The 22,951-nt window shown below is 35.1% G+C and overlaps 1 protein-coding gene across 1 annotated transcript in view; it reads right to left on the bottom strand.

The window, feature by feature from the left end:
• LOC107590106 (protein phosphatase Slingshot homolog 2-like) overlaps window positions 1–22,951 on the bottom strand; it is a 30,193-nt gene that overhangs the window by 4,921 nt on the left and 2,321 nt on the right. The window contains exons 2-7 of the mRNA XM_016278717.1: window positions 18,894–18,937; window positions 3,515–3,630; window positions 3,360–3,424; window positions 3,012–3,133; window positions 2,861–2,926; window positions 2,702–2,771 (exon numbers count right to left, since the gene is read on the bottom strand). Coding sequence (XP_016134203.1) covers window positions 2,702–2,771; window positions 2,861–2,926; window positions 3,012–3,133; window positions 3,360–3,424; window positions 3,515–3,630; window positions 18,894–18,937 — 483 coding nt within the window. The remainder of the gene's footprint in view (window positions 1–2,701; window positions 2,772–2,860; window positions 2,927–3,011; window positions 3,134–3,359; window positions 3,425–3,514; window positions 3,631–18,893; window positions 18,938–22,951) is intronic.

Genomic DNA, 22,951 nt, shown 5'->3' with positions numbered 1-22,951 from the left:
TCAATTATTATGGTGATGAAAAAGATTTGCCACGCTGGTGGAAACAACAGGAGACCGTGCTACCGCGACTGTCAAGAGCGGCTCGGACGGTGTTTAGTGTCCAGCAGCAGCAGCAGCGAGTGCCGGAAGAGTTCCACGTTAAGGCGCATGCAAAGCTTGCCGCAAAACCCCAGCAAGTAATTACCATGATGAATGTGTCACGGGAAATAGAATATTTGCTGAGTTTCGGTTAATTTTTGTGAAGCGCTCCTGCTGACCGAGACGGCAGAAAGGCGCATCGTGTTTGTTTTCTGAAAAAGCACAACGTATGCTGATATTGAGAGTGCACACAAACAAAAGTAGACTCTTAACAGTCCCGAATGATGTATTACTCTTACCTTTATGAGCAAAAATGACAGTTGTTTCTACTGTTATAAGAAAAAAATGCAAGTGATCGCGCTGGCGACTCCATGTCCTGCAAAGTGCGCTTTAGCTTCTCTGCACAAACGATTGGATACGCGCCTAGCACACATTTAGTTAGTTAACCATTTAAACTAACATTGTGATATGCTTTTTTAAGTATTTTATATAGGTCTATAGATTTTATTTTAGTCAAGTGGTGATGATTTGAGAAGGCTAAATTGATCAAACATAGGCTATGATTAACTCACTGTCTGCCACTGGCCGCTTAGTCGTTACTTTAAAAAACAAAAACTTGAATTTAACAAACAAAAAAATGTTCCAAACATATTTACAAATTAACGGCCGGTAATTCTGATAATCTGTCGGGCAAGGGCCGGACTAGGGCATATGTTTGAGGCCCGTGCAGGGTTCTACTGAGCTTGTTTGGTAGCAAACTCAATTTGGTACTCACAAGGCTTTATATACGCACGCACGCTTTGGATGAGACTGCGCACCACCTCTGGAGTGGGCGAGTACCGAATGGCTTAAAAAGACTTGCAAATAAATAATACAATTTTGTGACGATGCAACAATGACCCGATTAGGCAAGTGACAATTCTGTCTTTTATCGCAGCGTGCAGCGGCTCTTGTAGCACAGACAAGATGCGCCTATGTGAAGCCGTTTGAAGAGAAAATCAAAGAGAGAAGACGCAGTACAGTTGAATCACTCATGCTGTTTTCAAATGACTGATTTGATCAGTCTGTGTGGATTTATTTACTCATCAAACCTGTATGCTATAGACTATTGAATAAATGTGTGAATAGCCATCATTTTAAAGTCAAAAGCTGCGGGAATGAGTAAAACTATGCGATATAGGCTTAATATGCGCCATCCCGCACCGATATTCAGAACCTGATTAAACACAATTCTATTATACAAAGTTTTGTGAAATAGATTTCCATGACTTTTCCAAAACTTTCTGGGTTTATTTATTTTTCCAAAACTTTTCCAGGCCTGGAAATTGCTGTTTTAAAATTCCATGACTTTTCCAGGTTTTTCATGACCGTACGAACCCTAAATCTATATATTTTTTTTTAACCATAAATGCATACAGTTTATTTTAATGAAAATCAAATACGTAACAAAACATAAATAATAAAAAATAAGTTAGTGGAACAATACAATTTTTCAAAAAATAGAGGGCAAATATCTTTTGACTATGACTATTTTTTAAAATATCTGATTAAAACATAATAATAATAATTTTCAGTAAAAGTGTTCAAAATATTCACGCACCAAAATTTCAGCAAGTGAAAATGTCCATCAGAAACCTCAAAAAAGCTCTTTATTTTCAATTTAGAAAATGGAAAACTTTAATTTCTTAAAAACTATTTAAAAGGTGACATATCATGAAAATCTGACTTTTCCAGGTTTTAAGTGCTATAATCAGGTCCCCGGTGCATCAACCAACCAAGAAAACCTGAAAAAGATTAACCCAGTAACTTTGTTTTGGTAAGCCTTTTTCTGGTCTAGTGACATTGCAAAGGGATCTTATTATAATATTACTGCCCCTTAATCTGTAAGTTTCCACCCACGGCGCCATCATTTTGATTTCGCAAGCAACAACGGTGTACTAGCTCTAATGCCATGGCGAAAGTTTGAGCAAAACACGCTAACTGTTCTGTCTTTGGCTGCACAGACGAGCACAGATCACTATTTAGAGTCCCAGCCTCAGAGGAGACAAGAGAGCAGTGGATTTATTGATTTATTTACTGTATATTGCTGTTGCCACACAGATCTAAAATAAACATGCAATTTATTTCCCAGCTGTTTACCTTCACAGACATAACCGACTGTTTTTGTAACTTGTGTGTTTTTAACGTAAACTTGTGTGTGAATGAGAACTTAATTTAGTACTCACATGCTGTGACAGCCGCTTTCTGTGCGTGTGCACTCAGAAAACCATTTATCAGAAGTTTAAATTAATATTGTTTAAAACGCATGATTTCAGTGCGATAAACATGATAATCAGAACCAAAAATTTTTTTTTAGCAGGTACGAGCTGTAATTGCGCAGTTCTATTCTGGAAAAGGGGGCAGCAGCTCATTTGCATTTAAAGAGACATGCACGGAAAACAGCGTGTTTCTGCTTCCACTCAAAATAGGCATTTTCAAAATAATATAATAAATGATCTGTGGGGTATTTTGAGCTGAAACTTCACAGACACATTCTGGGGACACCAGCGATTTATATTACATATTGTAAAAAGGGGCATAATATGTCTCCTTTAATGAATCTCAGGAAAAAAGGGAAAGGCACCCACCACATGGCTTGGACTGATACAGGCTTGAATACGTGTATCTTGTTATCTGTAGACACACTGAAACCCCTGTGAAGAAAATAGAGGAGTGAAACACTTTCTGAACTACCTGCAGGAGAAATAGATGTGTCAGTTTTTAACAGATTTGTCACACATACCCGTCACCATCCAGGTGGATCCGTGTGTCAGTCCACAAAGGAAGCACCATCCCTATGGAACAGGAACTGCAACGAACACAAAATGTAATTATTTGTTGTTACTATATTTGATTGGTTTAACTTAACAGTACAAGAAGCAGCACATGCAAACCTGTCGGAGGGGTTGAAGTCCATGCCCAGCACCACACTCTCTTCTGTGTCCTGTCTGCCATTAGCGGAGACCACCACCATGTAACGGGTGCACTGTGGAAAAGCGCTCTCCAACCGCACAGCCTGTAGGAAGAGAGAATTCATTTAGAAAAAACATAGCATCAGTACTTTAGATAAGCCTTTTGACTTTTTATGCTATGATTTACATTTTCCACATTTTGGATTCTTCTTGTATGTGAAGGATTCAATGTAGTGTGGGCTGATTTTGGCCAAACTGTGCCCAAAAATGTGCCCTCCATGGGCAGCTCACTAGGTTGAGCTAGTTACTGTGTGTGTGTGTGGTGCTCACCAGACGGATGTTGTCCTCTGGCCGCAGTAATGTGAACATTGTCTGCAGGTGCTGCTGAAGGTCCCCTGCTCCAAAAGTTCAAATCATTCATTAACTATTAATATTCACATTCTATTTATTGCCCATTTTGCACGTTGTCTAACGGATGCCCTGACCTGCATGTTTGCTGCGCTGTGCTGTGATTCTGGAGGAGCAGGAGGAGGAAGAGGAGCCATTCCCACGTGGAAGGAAAAGGGCAGCACCTTTTACTGTTAGGAAGCTTTCACTGATGCTGAGGACAGAGAAAGAGAGAGAAATTGAAATATAGTGTATATCTGAATATATATACATTTCCGTTCCAAAGTCTGGGGTCAGTATGTTTTTTTTTTTTGACAGTAAAGACCATAACGTCATAAAAGATTTTCTATTTAAAATAAATGATTTATATTTCTATTTATCAAAGAATACTGAAAAAGTGCAGTTTAAACAAAAATATTTAGCAGCACAACTGTTTTCAACATTCATAATAATAATAAAAAAAAATCTTCAATATGAGTTTGATTTATGAATGATCATGTGACAATGCAATCTCTTTGCAATCTCAGGAATAATTACATTTTACAACACATCAAAATAGACAACAGTTATTTTAAACTGGAATCATTTTTGACAAAATGACTGTTTCTACTGTATTTTTGTGTAACAGGTACTTTAGATAATGTTTCAAAAGGGACTTTTAAAAACATTTAAAAAATCTTACGGACCCCAAACTTTTAAACGGTGGTGTATGCATTTTAAACTTAGTTTTTTTTTGTTTTGTTACTATCTTAACATAATTTACACTGTAATATTTTGCAATACAAACATATGTTTACATCTTTTGAAGAGTGCTTGCACATGCAAAGGTTGCTATATGACCACAATAGTAAGATGTCACCAAAACACATTAAAACCAAATTAAAATGAAGAGACAGAACCTAAAAATCTACAGAACAGAAAAACAAATGCTTAAACTTATTTAATTATGCTGGTGTATTTCTCAGAGGTTATTTTGTGAAATTTTAAAAGTAGTTGCATGCATTTAGAAATCAGTTTATTCTTAAACAAGCCATGAGAGGAAGATATCCATCTTAACTGTGTCTAGTGTGTGAAAGAAACACCGTGTTATTTCTATCTTTTCTATGAATTCTGATGGGTTTTACATCCCGAGTGGAACATGAGACACTGAGTTCAGTAGGGGAATATGGGAGGACTCCTTTTTGAGGACATTAGCTCACACACCGAACTCTCTGTGCAGGACGCAAACAAGAACACTCTGTTCCCCATCACTGTGACAGCTGGAGGATCTGTGTGTGCGAGTTTCTGTTCTTTGAATAATCCCATGCAACATATCTCCCTCCAATCAATGACATTCAGACTATGCAGATTGTAAAACAAGAGCGAGTGTGAATAGCAGAGAGAACAGAGAAGTGAGAGGCACGGATTCATTTAGCGCATGTGTGCCTGTTGTTTTGAGTCATGTGCGTCACCATATGTCTTTTTATGAGGGTGTTATTGTGGGTTGGCTTGAAAGAGTGAGAATGAAGTATTATGGGACAGTGTCTAAAGTCTGTCGCATCTCTTTAATGATCTGATGTTAATCATGAACCTGTTGCGTTATTTTTTATAACTACTATAAAGGATTGTTTCTTATAAGATTTTGTTTTTGCAGCCTATTTGTCCCAAGAGCTTCCTAAATATTAACAATATATCAATACACAATTTTTTGTATTAAAAATATATATGTATACACACACACATATTAATTCAACATGTATTAAAAAAATATAAATATAAAAAATATATAAATTACTATTTATGAGAATATGGATTTTAACAACGCATTTTAACAACGTGTTATGGTTGAAGGTCATATAAACCAGTCAGTAATCTAACGGGACAATTTGTGTTTGTGATTTATTTATTTATTTGTGATTTAATATTATATGTCCTTTTCTTCTGTATTGTGACAAGTAAAACTGATTATCAAAAAGAAAAAATATTGGATGGGGTCTTGCTTCCATCCAACATCCATTGGTGTTGTTGATTGGATGGAGGCAGATATAAATGTGACCTGTTGTTTCACCAGAAGATCAAGTTGTGACATTTTTGAATTTGTCTTTAAATTTCTGATTGTTCATCACACAAACTTACTGAATGGCTTCAGAAAACTAGAATACATAAAGAAAACTTTTAGAATTTTTTTTGTTGTCATTTTGGAGCTGGACAGCTTTCTTCCACTTTCATTATATGGACAAAAAAGAAGTACTTTCATAATTCATGGAAGAAAGAAAGGTATACAGGTTTGTAAGAGCAGGACGGTGAATGAATGATTAAATATATTGGCTTCAAGAAGAAAACAAACACAGTAACTGTTCTTGGATCATTTGGAGTGGGACATCATAACCTGTGGTTCAGAGAGTGAGTGAGCAATCTGAATAGATTCAATGAGGAAGTTCCCAGTTAAATCCCAAAAATCCTTCTACCCTGGAAAACAATTTTTGAAATGTGCAAACTATTCCATGAATGCCCACCACAGTAACTAACAAACTCAGAATACCACACAAATAAAGTGACCGTTTGACAGGGGTCAAGAACTGTCCAACCACACTTCAATCTACGGTCGTCTGTCTGCTCGCACTGTACAACGAAATACTAACACACATGGTTTCATTTAAGCAGTGGTTTGTGTGTTACAGCAGGAAAAGGGAGGGGAAAGAAAGAAAGACGAGGTGATAAACGTGTAATGGTGAACCGAACACTCCATCAATGTGTGTGCATTGACAGCATCAAGATTGAGTCATTATTGAAAGCAGCCCTGCACATTTCTGAATCCATTTTGATCTTGTTGATTTATATGAATCAAGACAGTCTGCATATTCAAAAGAATGTTTCTGAGAGGGTTTCTGTACATATAACAGCTTAATAACAATATTTATGTAAAGACAAAAAAAGCCTCAGATCACACTTTGCAACAATACTATCCTTATATACGTATATATACAAGCACTGGTCAAATTTAAGATTTTTTTCCACACTTAAAAAGAGATTGTGTGGTCTGCAGTATGCTTAAATGGAATGAATGTTTTGTTTTTGCATAATGATACAAACGTGTGTGGCAAGGACTTCCTGTCTACTGAGGACAGGAAGATGGTGTAGGAGTGATGTAAGGTGTAAGACTATTCTTTGTTTGTTTTGACTGTCTCTATCACCATGTGACACAACATACGCAACATACTTGCTTCTCAGACTGAAAAATCATCCGAATATAGTTTATATTTGGTTCCTTGATAAACTGAACATCCTTCATTACAGGAAAAACAGTATTTAGTCATCACAGATAAAAAGCTCAATGGAATCGCAATATAACTGAACTTTGGAATTAGTGTGTGTGTGAGAGTAAAAAAAAAATAAGAAGAAGAACTGAAATTAATAAAACTATTAACTTAAAATTAAATAAAGAATCAATTAAAAGAAATAAGAAAAGAAATAATCAAAATAAAAGAAATAAAAAGAGAAATTATTATAGAAAAAAAAGAAAGATAAAAGGGACTTTGAAATGTGCAAAAGAAAATAAAAGACATATTCAGACATAAACATATTCTGGTATTTTTTTAACTTACAACCGGTTGATGTTGTCCTGGTACACTAGTCCACTCTGCAGCAGTATTTGTATTCCATTTTGTGTAGACAGGCATTCTGTGGAGGTGCTTAAAGCAGTCGCCAAACCACCTAAAGTCATCCTTTATGTCAGACAGTGGTGAGGAAACCCTCACTGGAGCTTTCCCATCCTTTTACCACATGCTGAAGAAATGATTAAAACACACGGGCAACTACTCAAGTTCCTCCGGGCAACAGAACGATTGGATAAATGCATTCAGAACAAATTCAGCGGTAACTCATTAAAAACTATCATGTATTAGCTAGTGTTGTTTTGGGAAGACTCTTTCAGTTCGGATCTCTGGTGTATCTATCTGCTCTGCGAGTAAATACAGGCAGACACTGAGATGGTGGGTGGAGTCAGGACACGTGTGCTCTGGTGGACAGCAGACTCCTTATCAACCCACAGAGTAAACACAAGTCAACTGGATTTAGAGTTTTCAGGGAAACTGGTTCCAATATAACAGAAACTAAAACATATTTTCAATATTGGCATGACAAAGTCTTTTTAAAGTAATTTGCAAAATGACTATTAATTAGTCTAACAGAATCATTATAGTGGTTGTGATAAACCTAAAATGTACTGAGGAAATCATAAAATATGTAGACTGTGTCTAAACTACATTTGAATGAATCTAAATAAATCCATGAGACTAGGGACAATGTAATGTAATTATCTCAAACAACAAAGCGTATTCGATGTGAGCAAAACACTGAATGATAATAGCTTCAAACTACATGAGCCCTACACACTGAAACACAGCTATACAATGGGAGGTAAGCTAGAAATAAAAGTGAGGAAACTGCAGTAAGTGCTTTTAAACAAACTATTAGCTCTATATGTGTGTTTGTTCGATCGAGGCTGTCCTATTTTAAGCTAACACAAGAAAGATGATGGAATTTCCCTTGGTAATGATAGCAAAAAATTGGAGCCCTTGGTAGGGGACACTGACAGGATGTCTTTTCCCATGGGTCGCACTCGCCCTTTGTACTACCCAGTTCCCCTGTTGTGACCGACTAAGCTACTGAAATCCTAAACCAAAGGTGAAACACAAGGCCTGTGTAAACATTTAGGTTGACGGTCACGTGACAATGTGCTATGGCAATGTATTTAAACCAGCACCGGTTGCTAGGGCCAACAAAACACAAATACCGCTTTTCTCAGGGAAACATGTATAAACAAACAAAAATAAATAAATAAATAAAATACAATAAATGACTAGCAAAGCATTATTTGTTGTCAATTCAAATGTTAAGCTCTGAATTTTGATCACAAAATTATGTAGTTTTGTTCTGTACAAACCTTGGTTGGAAATGGACATGGACTCGAAATGAACAAATTCACAATAAAGGGGAACAAAACACCTCTGCACAATAAACTAAATCTATCACGGCTGTCCCAATTAAAAGTAAAATGTGAAAATTAATGAGAAACGTTGATTGCACCATTGCATTTAGATCTGCTCTCCCTGCATCAGATTTCTCTTTACGTGTTTTGCAGGGTTGAGCATTTTAAACAATCACACCTGTTTCTGATGAGCTTACGAATCTATTGGATGAGTCAACACTGACTATGTTTAAATGGACATCAGTAATCTAATTATTTACCTTATTCTAAATAAGCCAATATTATGATTATGGTGTTTACATGAGTTGCTTTTAGAATATTCCTTTCATGTTCCCGTTTGACATGTTATAGAACATAGTTTGATTAATGGCACATGTCATTACGTCCCACGTGACGCCATCCGACGTCCCCTCCGGAATTTCACGTATAAACATATAGTTCGTCTTTGTGATGATGCCATGTACAGTTTTAGGCGTTTCATTTTTAATTTTATGAAAGCTTCAAGTGCAGTTCATTATTTGTACGTGCATACAGACAACGGCGGGCGTTGAAGCTCTTTTATTTGGCCGTCAAGCGGTTGAGCACTGCCGTGTGTGCATCCTGTCGCAAAATGCGGCGAAAATTCCTACACGACAGTAATAATTTGATTAAGGTGTTTACGTTTATACTGCACTTCAGTAATACGACGAAAATAGGAATACTCCACATGTCTTAATTCGATTTCTGTTTACTTCGATTATGACTTTAGCCGGATTAAGGTAATCAAAAATCTCTGTTTACATGGTAGATTCTTAATCAGAATATTGTCTTAATCGTGTTAAAATCGGATTATTGTTGTCCATGTAAACATACTCACTGTAAACAACTGACTGAATTTTGAACTTTTGTGAATTCTCTCATACTGGCTGGGCGATATGGCAAAAAATTTAAATCTCGATTTTTTTCTGAACGTTTGACCGATTTTTGATTTTTTTTTTTACGATTTTTAACTAGCCAACTTGAAAATGTTACTACAACATGATTCAAGTAACTATTTCTTTATTAACCCTCTGGTTAAAGAAAATTATTTTGCAAGTGCACCACACATGAAGTTGTCAACATGATGTAAATGTTAAACAAATCACTTGTTAAATATCTTTGCAGAAAAGATGCATGAACTGCAACTACATCTTGTACAAACTTGTCTTATACACATTATATGTTCAGAAATAATACGAGGTCAAGTCAAGGTAATTCAAATTCAAAATGACAAAGTATAACACCAGTAGACTATTATTAACTATAAATGTACAGTAAAAACAGCACTGTGGCTGTATTCGAAATGATTTTTGTTGGCGAAATAGAGCAAAAACAAGCAATATGGTGTCCAAAACGTAAGTCTCTTAATTAACTTATTGTTTATTGAATTCAATGTCACATTTGTAATCATGGTAATTTTTGGAGAAAAACGGCACTCTTCGTGTGAAATTGAATAACTATATGAAGTGGTATAAATATATAAATTTTCTGCCATCATGTCTTGAATTTGTGATCATTCTAAATGCATTTGAATAGACTGAATCATGCAGTGAAAGAAAACACACTAAATGCGCACACGCACTAATCTAGACTTCACGTAATGTATGCGTGCGCTCTTGTAGGGATGTTTTGAATGTTTTTTGCAAAATACTCGATAACGTCAAATATCGTAATTGCATCGTTAAAACAACAATTACGATATTATCGCAGACAATATATATTGCACACCCCTAATCAACTCCTAATAATGTTTCATATCGTTCGGTATCGATAATTATTTAATTTTTTTTATAACTTAAAAAAAAAACAAAAAAAAACAATGGGTAATAGAAATTTTTTTTTATTTAACCACTGTGTTTTTAAATTAACCCAATTTATTGACAAACAACAAATATTTTTTTAACAGTCCAACACAATTTCTAATGTTTTATATGCAGATTAAATAGGCCACAGGAGGGCGCAATGAGCAAAATAATGCAGCACATTTAAATAGTCAACGCAAGGAAATAACGGTCTATAAAAAAACGTGCATTACGTCTAAATTAACCATCAAATATAATTTTGTTAATTGCATAAATAATTATGAACAAAACAGCATCATGTATTTATGCATTGATTAATACAAAAAGTGAATTGCCCATCACACAGATTGCATTTAAAAACATATGAGACACAGTGAAAAGGAATAAACCTCCATGTGTTTTCTAAAAGTTTAAACTAGTTAGTTTTAACTTTGCATGGCTTTCTATAAATCTCTTGTGTGAGACGCGAGTGCAGCAGTCATATTTGTCCGTCTAATATCTCTGAAGGGAAAGGACTATCTTCAGAAAAGTTTCGATGGGATTTTTATTTTATCTAATAAAGGAGTGTTCATGAGCGGAGCTGATTTGTTTACAGCCGTTACTGGAAAAACCGCTAGTTCAACCCTCTTAAAGCGCCTCCTGCTGGCAGACAATCAGTTTGCACTTAATTCTGTTCTGCTCACCAAGCCTGCATTTATTTGATCCAAACATCGAAGGTATACCGTCGATATATATCGATACCATTTTATCGCCCAGGCCTACTGACTGAAATAATTATGTTAATGAACCATCAAGAACCAACAAGGCCAAACCTTTAATAAAACTCCAGTGGTTTGGTTTTGTGTCAGCTTTAGTCAAACCCATCTTTTACACAATATATTCTGCTGCTATATTAAGTGGAATAATTACCATTTTTACAGTGATGTAAATATGCATGCACACACCGTAAAACCGTTGGGTTGGAGATAAATCATATACAGTCAAACCAAAATTTATTCAGACACCTTCAACATTTCTTAATAATTATTATAATTATTATATATTATAATAATTATTATATAATTATTATAATAATTTATAATGTTACAAAAGATTTCTATTTCAGATAAATTCTGTTCTTCTGAACTTTCTATTCATCAAAGAAACCTGAAAAAATTATATTTAATTCTAAATTTCAACATAATAATAAAAGTTTTTTGAGCAGCAAATCAGAATATTAGAATGATTTCTGAAGGATCATGTGACTGGAGTAATGATGCTAAAAATATAGCTTTGAAATCACAGGAATAAATTACATTTTAAAATATATTTCAAAATGTTACTGTTTTTGCTGTATTTTGGATTTTAAAAAAATGCAGGATTGAAAGAATTTCACATTTCTTGTTTGAATGAAGGCCAAATACAAATAAAAGGTGAACATTAATTTATTTGTGCTGGGATTTTTTTTCTAAAATATTATATGGTTTTATATGAGGTGTCAGAGACTTGGCAAATTCATTTTTCATAAGTTTGTAGGTACAGACATCTGTTGTGGCGTTCTTGGCAGTTTTTACGAGGCTTTTTCAAATAGTGTTCATATCGATATCAGAATTATATCGTATCGACTGAAATTAAGAAATATATCGTTATATAAATTTTTGCCATATCGTCCAGCCCTAGTTTGTAGTGTGATCAACGTTTGCGTAAGTAGTAGACATATTAGGGAAGTAACACGTAACATTTTAATTATATTTTGTTAAAATGAACGAAATGAATGAAATGACTTGAAAAAAGATTCGTTCATTTTGCTGAACGAGACTAAAAAGGTCTGAGTCGGTAAAATGATCCGAACTTCCCATCACTATTGCCAATGATTTCTAAACGATTCGTTCCAAGCAAGTTCGGAGCAAACTCCTCCCTTCCATAAGCCTACTCTGCTCTGATTGGTCAGCTGGCCAAGCCTGCTGTGATTGGCACAGAGAGGAGTCTCTGGCGCCAGAGAGGTGCTACCATTGACAAAGCACTTTTGCATAAAACAATAATATAGTGCTCTAATCCATTCTTATAATAATGACATAAAATACAGAAACACTTATGCAAGCGAATCGTGCCCACAGCTGAAGTTTAGCTGCTAAACTGTGAACACTTAAAACAATAATGGTGGATACGTTAGCCGAGTGCTAACGTGACTAACTGATGAAACAATACAGTTTGTAAACCAAAATATGTCTACTGTAATGTTTGAAGAACGACAGACAAAAGACGCTCTGTCTTAACTTTTAATCAGAATGCAGAACAACTGTATCACAGGCGCACCAGCCTAACTAACTCATTAACCCCATAACTGCCGGTGCAGCAAAATAAACAGCAATTTCACAATGATTATAAAGTCTGTGCGCTACACTACATTCTTAATTATTAAAAGTGATTAGAACAACGTCAGTCTAAATTAATCGACACATTCCTAGGAAATAGTGGGTTCACAGCGAATTATCAGGCAGGCGGGGATTATGCAAATGTGTTACCCAGTGACGTATACCGGTAACTAGGGATGTAACGATTACCGGTTTGACGATAAATCGCATTTTGCGATCATTTTTTCTGCCGGTGCAACTTAATTTTGTGTGTGGTCGCACTGGAGCAACCACCGCATTGTTTAACTTATAAGCGCTGCATTTCTGTTGCATGTGAGAAACATCAAACATCAGCTTCTGAAAGCATAACGAAACCGCGTGACTCGTTTGAGCTGCGCAGCTCTTCGAGTGTAGAGCCTGGTTTATACTCGCCGCGTCAGGAGCGCGAAGCTGCGTGCAGCAAAAATGATGCGAATACTGAGGAAACGATGGATGGGTTTCACGCGAAAGTAAAGTAAAAGGCCACTTCTTAAACCAAAGGTGAACATGTTGGTATTTTTGTGGGACAAAAACATGCAAGCACTGTCACCGACAGCAAGTTTAGTTTTACTTTTCTTTTTGAAAAGCTTGTTATCTCTGCTGTTTACCTCACATTACGCTATGGAGGCTCTCTTTTTTATTTATTTGATTCCTCAGTGTTTGCTAAACGTTCTGTAATTTATTAGTCTGTATATAATACAGCATGTGGTGTATGCCATGCCTCGTCTTATTCGTTTTTGTTAATAAAAGTTTTATAAGCTAGTTTGTCATTGCATCTTACCGTTTTATTGTTGTTATGCTTTTTAATTAAGAATAGCAATGAAGCCATCTTTTGTTTTAGTCTTAAAAAGTGAAAGGTATGTAGATCAAAAAACGGACCGAATTTGCATGCCCTGCTGTAAATTTTGATGATGAAAAACAAGCTTATGTGGATTCTACACATTTAAACAATAAGGTATCTAGTATTATTTATGGAGCAGATAAATACATATAATCATTTATTAATCAATTATAATTTTGACTTGACCCTTTTCTTTATTTAAAAGCTGAAATGTAAGGTTTACCATTTATGAAACTTTTTCTAAGCTTTATTTGACCATTTACATTAGATATTTGAACATGCTATTAAACTGTTGTCAGTCATGTTGTCATTTAAAATCCAGACATCATTGGAAATGTTATTGTTTTAGTTATGCAAACAAAAACTCATTTTATTTGTTGTTTGTTGATTTTAAATGTAAAACTTGGTGAAATGATTTGTGTGTCAGTACTTTTTGAACATTTCCAACACATTTTAACAATACCGTGATAATACTGATAACCGTGATCATTTTGGTCACTATAATCGTGATAAGAAGTTTTCATACCGTTACATCCCTACCGATAACAGGCAAAAGATTAGAAAATATGATGACTCGTTAAGGTGATTCAGAACCGACTCTCTCTTTTGAGAGACAATATCTTTATTTAGCATGCACTTTTTTGATTAACAACTTTGCAGAGTGTTTTCATTTAAGGATAGCTACGTTATAAACTGCAAAAGAGATATTTTTCAAAAACCCATATGAGCTGCTCTTTAAGCAAAACGTGGTCAGTAGGTTAAAGTGTCTGAGTAATTGTCCCATATTTTTTATCAATTTTACAGGTTTTTTGGGGTATAATATGTCACAGTTTACATCACTTCATCATCACTTACATAAATTAAGTATAGTGTCCTGCAGCCACTAGTTAAAATCCATCAAAAATTATATCTGCTGTCTGAATAATTTTTGGTTTGACTGTATATAATCTGATATACTATTGTTGACTATGAAAGAAATGAGAAATACTGCGGGAAGCAGAAGCTCTAAATCAACAACTTTTACGGAAACATGAGTACAGGCAAAACTGGCTGAACTTGTTTGTTCTCTGAGATAAGCCAACACAAGAGGAAAGACCACATCAAGTTGTCACAAAATAACTGTCAAACTCGACAAAATCACTGGATCTCAAAGCAGGGCTCATATGATGTCACAGCTATCATGATGATAATGTCCATGGAAATTAGAGCTGCACTACAATGATCTGTCAATTTACAGCATGTCTGTGTTATTACAGAGGTCTGATATCTGATGGCACATTCAATTACACTGACATATGAGAACTTCCCATCACATTCGATACTCTGCCAAAAAATGGAAGTACACTTGTAGTCTTTTACATTTTAAGGATGTCTGATTAAAATGTCACCACGGAAACAATATGATGTGTGCATGAGACAAGAGCAAGTGAAGTCTCAGCTTAGGACAGCATGCTATTGATTTCTGACACAGCTACTGACCTCTAAAGATCTGAGATTCCATAGTAGAGCTATAATATCTTTAGAGAAAATGATCTTGTAACATTGTAACCGCCTAAGGGAAAGATTTTGTTACATAACTTCGACTTTTTAATGACATCATGAAAGTGAGAGCTTCTTTACTCTCTGTCAATAAATTAAAGTAATGTATTGCCATTATGTAATAATGCAGGAGTCATTAGAAAGACATCCTTTTGTGGAGGATGTCCTTGTTCTTGTGACTGCCTAATGGTTAACTTTTTTGATATCTTAAAGGGATAGTTCACCCAAAAATGAAGATTCTGTCATTAATTACTCACCCTCATGTCGTTCTAAACCCGTAAAGACCTCCGTTCATCTTCGGGAACACAAATTAAGATATTTTTGATGGAATCTGACAGCTCTCTGACCCTCCCATAGTAATGTAATTACCACGATCAAGGTCTAGAAACGTAGCAAGGATAAAATAATCGATAAAATAATCCATGTGACATCAGGGGTTCAACCGTAATTTTACGAAGCTATGAGAATACTTTTTGTATGCAAAGAAAACAAAAATAAAGATTTTTTTCTACTATTTGTCTCCTCCGCATCACCCTGGTGCCATTTTGGGAGAATATCCACTGAGCTAGGGCTGGGCGATAAATTGATAACGATAATTATCGCGCGATATAAATTTCCTCGTTAAACAATAACAAAAGGTCGATAAATTTTAAATATAATGTTTACGAGGCAAAGGCGGAACGAAAGAGTGCAACTCATTTGAAGCACGTCACTCGGACCATTTATCTGCTTGGATCAAAGTTTAAACGGCGGCGCAGCGCGAGCTTCACTAGAGCAGATGAGTTTACTCGCTGATGAGTCAAACGGTGCTGCTTGAGATCCAGTGTGAAGCGCTTGCATTCAACGAAGAACACAAATAACTCTGTTTACAGCCAGAAATAGGCCTGTCACGATAACAACATTTTGTTGAGCGATATATTGCCCCAGAAATAATTGCAATAAGCGATATTATTGTCATTTTAAGCCACTGAATATATAATCATAATGTAACAGCATCATAATGCATGAAGTCCTACACACTTCCAAATGACAACAAACTATAAATTTTTAAGAATATTTAGATCATGGAAATTAAGTATCAAAATGTTAGATACATGTACATATATTGTGTGATAAGTCGATATATTGATTATTGTGACAGGCCTAGCCAGATGAAACACAGCGCTGACAAACAGGAGAAACACTGCGCAACGATACAGTCAGAAGACTTTTTAATCTACAAATTGCCATCAGTTACCATAGATTTACTGTAGCAATAACTGCACCATGGTATTGTGTCAGAAATGTGGGTATTTGTGTCGAATTTATATTATTAATGTAAACATGTTTTAAATGTATTGAAGGAGGAGTAATGGAATATAATTACAGTATTTTTTTTGCAATTAAGCTATAGCGTTTATGCATTTATACTAAATTTATTTAGACTAGCTACTGTTTTTCATACAAATACCTAAAAACCATATTACATTTTTACCATGTTATTGATGTGCTATATTTGTGGTTTTAACTGTGATTATCATGATCTAAATGTATGCTACTATGGAAGACCAGTGGTTAATAAAATAAAAAAAAACTCAAACTGTCAGAATAAAAGATTTTTTTCTACTATTTGTCTCCTCCGCATCACCCTGGTGCCATTTTGGGAGAATATCCACTGAGCTAGGGCTGGGCGATAAATTGATAACGATAATTATCGCGCGATATAAATTTCCTCGTTAAACAATAACAAAAGGTCGATAAATTTTAAATATAATGTTTACGAGGCAAAGGCGGAACGAAAGAGTGCAACTCATTTGAAGCACGTCACTCGGACCATTTATCTGCTTGGATCAAAGTTTAAACGGCGGCGCAGCGCGAGCTTCACTAGAGCAGATGAGTTTACTCGCTGATGAGTCAAACGGTGCTGCTTGAGATCCAGTGTGAAGCGCTTGCATTCAACGAAGAACACAAATAACTCTGTTTACAGCCAGAAATAGGCCTGTCACGATAACAACATTTTGTTGAGCGATATATTGCCCCAGAAATAATTGCAATAAGCGATATTATTGTCATTTTAAGCCACTGAATATATAATCATAATGTAACAGCATCATAATGCATGAAGTCCTACACACTTCCAAATGACAACAAACTATAAATTTTTAAGAATATTTAGATCATGGAAATTAAGTATCAAAATGTTAGATACATGTACATATATTGTGTGATAAGTCGATATATTGATTATTGTGACAGGCCTAGCCAGATGAAACACAGCGCTGACAAACAGGAGAAACACTGCGCAACGATACAGTCAGAAGACTTTTTAATCTACAAATTGCCATCAGTTACCATAGATTTACTGTAGCAATAACTGCACCATGGTATTGTGTCAGAAATGTGGGTATTTGTGTCGAATTTATATTATTAATGTAAACATGTTTTAAATGTATTGAAGGAGGAGTAATGGAATATAATTACAGTATTTTTTTTGCAATTAAGCTATAGCGTTTATGCATTTATACTAAATTTATTTAGACTAGCTACTGTTTTTCATACAAATACCTAAAAACCATATTACATTTTTACCATGTTATTGATGTGCTATATTTGTGGTTTTAACTGTGATTATCATGATCTAAATGTATGCTACTATGGAAGACCAGTGGTTAATAAAATAAAAAAAAACTCAAACTGTCAGAATAAATAAATTTCACCATATAAAACTGAGGTTACTACAATACTTACAGATATTACTGATTTTGAAAATGAACATTGTGACGAGAGGGGTGGGGCTGAGAGCCGTGGGAACGGAGCGAGACCGGTGGAGTAAATGCTAATGCGCGACACCTGCGCCACTCACCGGTCTCGAGTCCCACGGAGGAGCTCCGGAAGAATAAAAGGAGGAGTGACGACAGTGTTGGACGAGAGAGGACCAGGCCTGGGCTTTATTTTGTGTTTTGTGTGTGGCAGTCATTTAAAGTTTTCTTTAAATGTTCGCCGGTTCCTGCCTCCTTCTTCCCGAACTATGAACTTTGTTACAAACATAAATCTACATCTGCATCCTAACTTCAGCTTCTATTAAATGTGTATTTCTAAGAGACAAAAAAATTTATATTATTATTAATATTATCAGGCAACACAAACCTGTTTCTTGATTTGAAACAATATTACTCTGCCTTTAAACTTGAAAGAAATACAAATTTGACATTTATCGTTATAATTATCGATATTAACTGATAATGTAAAAAAACCATTATCGTGATAATTTTTTGGCCATATCGCCCAGACCTACACTGAGCCATCCGCGTGACGCAGCTGACACAGAATAGCATACGCTGTTTACGTTCAGTGGATATTCTCCAAAATGGCACCAGGGTGACGTGGAGGAGACGAATTGTTGAATAAAGTCGTTATTTTTGTTTTCTTTGCGTACAAAATGTATTCTTGTAGCTTCGAAAAATTACTGTTGAACCCCTGATGTCACATGGATTATTTTACCAATCTCCTTGTTACGTTTCTGGACCTTGATCGTGGTAATTACATTGCTGTCAGAGAGCTCTCAGAATTCATCAAAAATATCTTAATTTGTGTTTCGAAGATGAACGGAGGTCTTATGGGTTTGGAACGACATGAGGGTGCGTAATTAATGACAGAATTTTCATTTTTGGGTGAACTAACCCTTTAAGCATGTAGAGGAATTTGGATACCTCTGTGTGTGCATTTAAGATAAAAATCTATCTATCTATCAGAACAGCTTTTTGTAACATTGTTATCTCATCTGAGGCCCAGTGATACAGAAGAAAATAATAGTAGTATTATTATAAATAAAAGTAATAAACAACCGTGCACAAATATTGTGGCAACTTTCTTTGACTTAGTCTATGACTTTATAAGTAATGGTTTTTATGACATCAAGGCTCCTTTGAGAAAGGTTTCAGAATGAGGTTTTCTTGCCTTCTGGGCTGAGATCGGCGGTCATCTTCCCCACTGCCAGACTCCTTTAAAACAATAAATAAAAGGAAACAGATTTATTATTTGTACTGATCTGTAGCCTAATATACTACCTCTGGTTGTAACTCTCATGCTAAACAATATGATGAAACTGCAATGTAAAGATTAGCATAAAATCTTTAATACTTAAAAAAATCAGTTCATGCAGAGACAGAGCATCCACTAAAATTTAGTGTTGTATTTTAACTTCACAAGGTTAGCTTTAGTTGAAGTTAACTTAATGTTGTATTTTTGTTTAAAAATAATTTTTATATTTCACAAAAATTAAATTGAGCTCAAACACTGATTGACAAATGCCCTGTAGTACCACCGTGGTACCCCACTAATCCGTGTATCATTCGATCATTCGTTTTTTTAAATTTCATTTTGAAAGTAGAAAAATGAGAAAACGGATCCTTTTTTCGTGTTTCTGCTTAATTCTGCTTAAATCTGCTTAAATTTTCGTTTTTTGTTCTTGGGTGGAAAAATTAATAAACAGCTTGAATATTCGATTTCTACAAGTGGGCGGGAATTAAACGTCCCTTTCTGCTGATTGGTCAGCCGAAGATCAAACCGTGCCGTCATCAGTTCTTCTGCAGATCACGCAGCAGAATAATAGTCCTCCACTGCTGCAGTTGTATGGATTAATAACCCATTTTATTGCAACTACATTTCATGTTTTTCTCATCAAACTCGTACAGAGGCAGAGTCTAGACAGGGCTTTCTTCTGTGTAGACCAGTGGTTCTTAAAGTGATAGGGGGTCCGAGAAATTATTTGCTATAGCCTAAAGTATTTCCAAACTGTAAAGTGTTTTTTTTTTATCATGATACATAGGCCTACTGTGATTTATTCCAAAGTGAATTATGATGCATTTAACGCTTATATGAAGCCTTTTAAAAGACGTGTATTCCCTGTGGTTGTTGATGTTTGTGGCATGCGGCAGAAAGATGCTCAAGGAGACCGAGACGCGCCTAGACTCTGCCCAGGTATGAGTTGTGTCCAGCTATTCATTAGCCTGTTTGTTTGATGAAAAAAGACTAAATATAGTTGCAATAAATGCGTTAAGAATACAACTGCAGCAGCGGAGGACTATTATTCTGCTGCGTGATACTGCAGAAGAACTGATGATGACACGGTTTGATCTTCGGCTGACCAATCAGCAGAAAGGGGCGTTTAATTCCCGCCCACGTGTAGAAATCGAATATTCAAGCTGTTTATTAATTTTTCCACCCAAGAACGAAAAACGAAAATTTAAGCTGAATTCTCGTTTTTCGTGTTTTGGAAAAAAACGAAAATACGAAAAAGGAGCCATTTTCTAATTTTTCTACTTTCAATATGAAATCAAAAAACGAATGATCGAATGATACATGGATTCCCACTGATTAGGGCTGGACGATATGGCCAAAATTTATATCACAATATATTTCTTAATTTCGGTCGATACGATATAATTCTGATAGCGATATGAACACTATTAAAAAAGCCTCATTAAAACTGCCAAGAACACCCACAACAGATGTCTGTACCTACAAACTTCTGAAAAATTAATTTGCCAAGTCTATGAAACCTCTTCCTATAAAACTATTTAATGTTTTAGAAAAAAAAAACAACACAAATAAATTAATGTTCACCTTTTATTTGTATTTAGCCTTCATACAAACAAGAAATGTGAAATCAATGTCAAATAAACATCTCAGACTCACCTTATTAATTATTATATTTAACTTCAAACTATAGGCTAACATACCAATCAAACGTTTTTGAACAGTAAGATTTTTTTATTATTTTTAAAAAGATTATATAATTATAAATCAATTATAATTATATTATATACATTTAGTTTTTTTGTTTTTAAATAATTCTCTTCTGCTCACCAAGCCTGCATTCAGCTTTCTTGCCAGTGATCAATACATAAAAAAAAAACAGTTCAGAGTAGCATAGCATCTTTATCCAGATAGTAGAACATAGACAAAGTAAGTCATAATATCATATTAAGAAATAGTGTGATAAAGGTTGACAGGATATTTGGAAGCTTGCTTTTCTCATGGCACAACAAGCTCTCTAAACACTGAAGAAATTTCCACCAGCCTACTTGTGTGGAATAAAAATTATATTGCAAAAACAAGAGTCACATCAGTATTAGGCCTAATTTGAAATGCATTGCATCTGTTAGACTGAGATTTGCCATGTTCAGAAATACATTGAATGCAAAAAGACGTGTTATCAGAACAAATTATTTCAAGCAACTCATGACAGACATGACCCTAGATGGGAATGATTTTGCATAAACACAAATGAAAGCTCAGTGTTTTGCATTATGGAAATGCTTTGCTCCATGAAATCTGTGTTTGAATCATTTGGTTTTTTGAGCAGCAAATGACAGTCAATCCAGACCTCCAAAATATTTGACTATCCAATGCATACCTTAGTCATAAGCACAGTTCACACGAGAGTATGGTCAAAGCACAGTACAGCAAACCAAGACCAGACTAGTATTAACTTGGTGCACCGTAGAAATCAAACTTCAGGAGACTAACAAGACACTCTCACATGAGATTTCTCACAGATATCACATGATACAAGATCTTCGAAAGACAACAAAATCGCATTTAAGAGATAATACTTGTCCACTGCTTACTTAACAGAACATGTTTAGCAAACAGGTTGGAAGTTTTTTTGAAGTGTACTGCTCAAGAAGATAATAGTGAAAGTAGATATTGGTTCCTAGAACCTGAAACCGAACCTTCAACCTCTGTAATACTGACCCAGATTTTAGCAGCACCATCATGGCTGCAGTTTCGGCAACTGAATAGACAATACTGACATGTCATTCAACTCAGTAGTGGTAAAAATGAATTGCATTATAATAGATCTTGCCTTTTACCCTTACATACAAATTGACCTACAAATGCTAACATTCCTCTAGGCCAAGTGAATTAGATGGCTGTCAAAGTTAAAGGATTAGTTCACTTTCAAATTAAAATTTCCTGATAATTTACTCACCCCCATGTCATCCAAGATGCTTACGTCTTTCTTTCTTCAGTCGAAAAGAAATTAAGGTTTTTGATGAAAACATTCCAGGATTATTCTCCTTATAGTGGACTTCCAACGGCTACCAAACGGTTGAAGGTCAAAATTACAGTTTCAGTGCAGCTTCAAAGGGCTCGACACGATACCAGACGAGGAATAAGGGTCTTATCTACACTGTAAAAAAAAAATTCTGTAGTTTTTACAAAATAATTTTGGCAGCTGTGGTTGCCAGAATAATTTTGTCAAAAATACAGAAAAACTGTAAACACATTTACGGCCAAAAAATTCACATTTTACAGTATAAAACTGTAATTTACAAACAAGAAAATTTGAAAGTAAACCAGTAAATTCGACAATGCACACTGCTATTAAAATCTGTTTTGTACCTTTAACATACTGACAACCACCATAATAATGCAGGTGGTAAAAGAGAAAGCCACATTAAGAATCAAAGCTCATCACCAGTAGCTTCGCCACAAGCAGAAGTATATACTAATATATAGAAGGTGCACAGAGTCATTCATGCAAACACAAAACACCATCATGGTAACACACATGATTAAACTTTCATTAAACAACAGAAGTAACATGTAACATAAAGCCCAAATATACATAACTAATAACAAAAACTATTAAAAAAACATGATTATTTAAACAAAATACTTTCAAATGTGGAGTGTCATGCAGGGAATTCTGGGTATATCAGTTTACAGTTTTTGACTGTAAATGATACATTGTTATTTTTACTTCTAAAAACTGTCAAATGAACAGCATTTTACTGTACAATTACATGAAATGTCTGGTTAAATATGTTACAGTTTTTCCCTGTATATAGTACGGGAACTTACTGTTAACCTATTAACAGTTTTTTTCCGTAGCGTTTTGACAATTTTACAGTTAAAATTACACTTATTTTTTACAGTGTAGCGAAACGATCTGTCATTTTCTAAAAAAAAAAAAAAAAAAATGGGCGCCTTCCACTGCCTTGCGA

This window comes from Sinocyclocheilus grahami, unplaced genomic scaffold (assembly GCF_001515645.1).
Source record: "Sinocyclocheilus grahami isolate Dianchi unplaced genomic scaffold, SAMN03320097.WGS_v1.1 scaffold124.1, whole genome shotgun sequence".
Lineage (NCBI taxonomy): Eukaryota > Metazoa > Chordata > Actinopteri > Cypriniformes > Cyprinidae > Sinocyclocheilus > Sinocyclocheilus grahami.
Note: the sequence above shows the minus strand (reverse complement) of the source record. Positions and strands in the feature narration are given on the sequence as shown.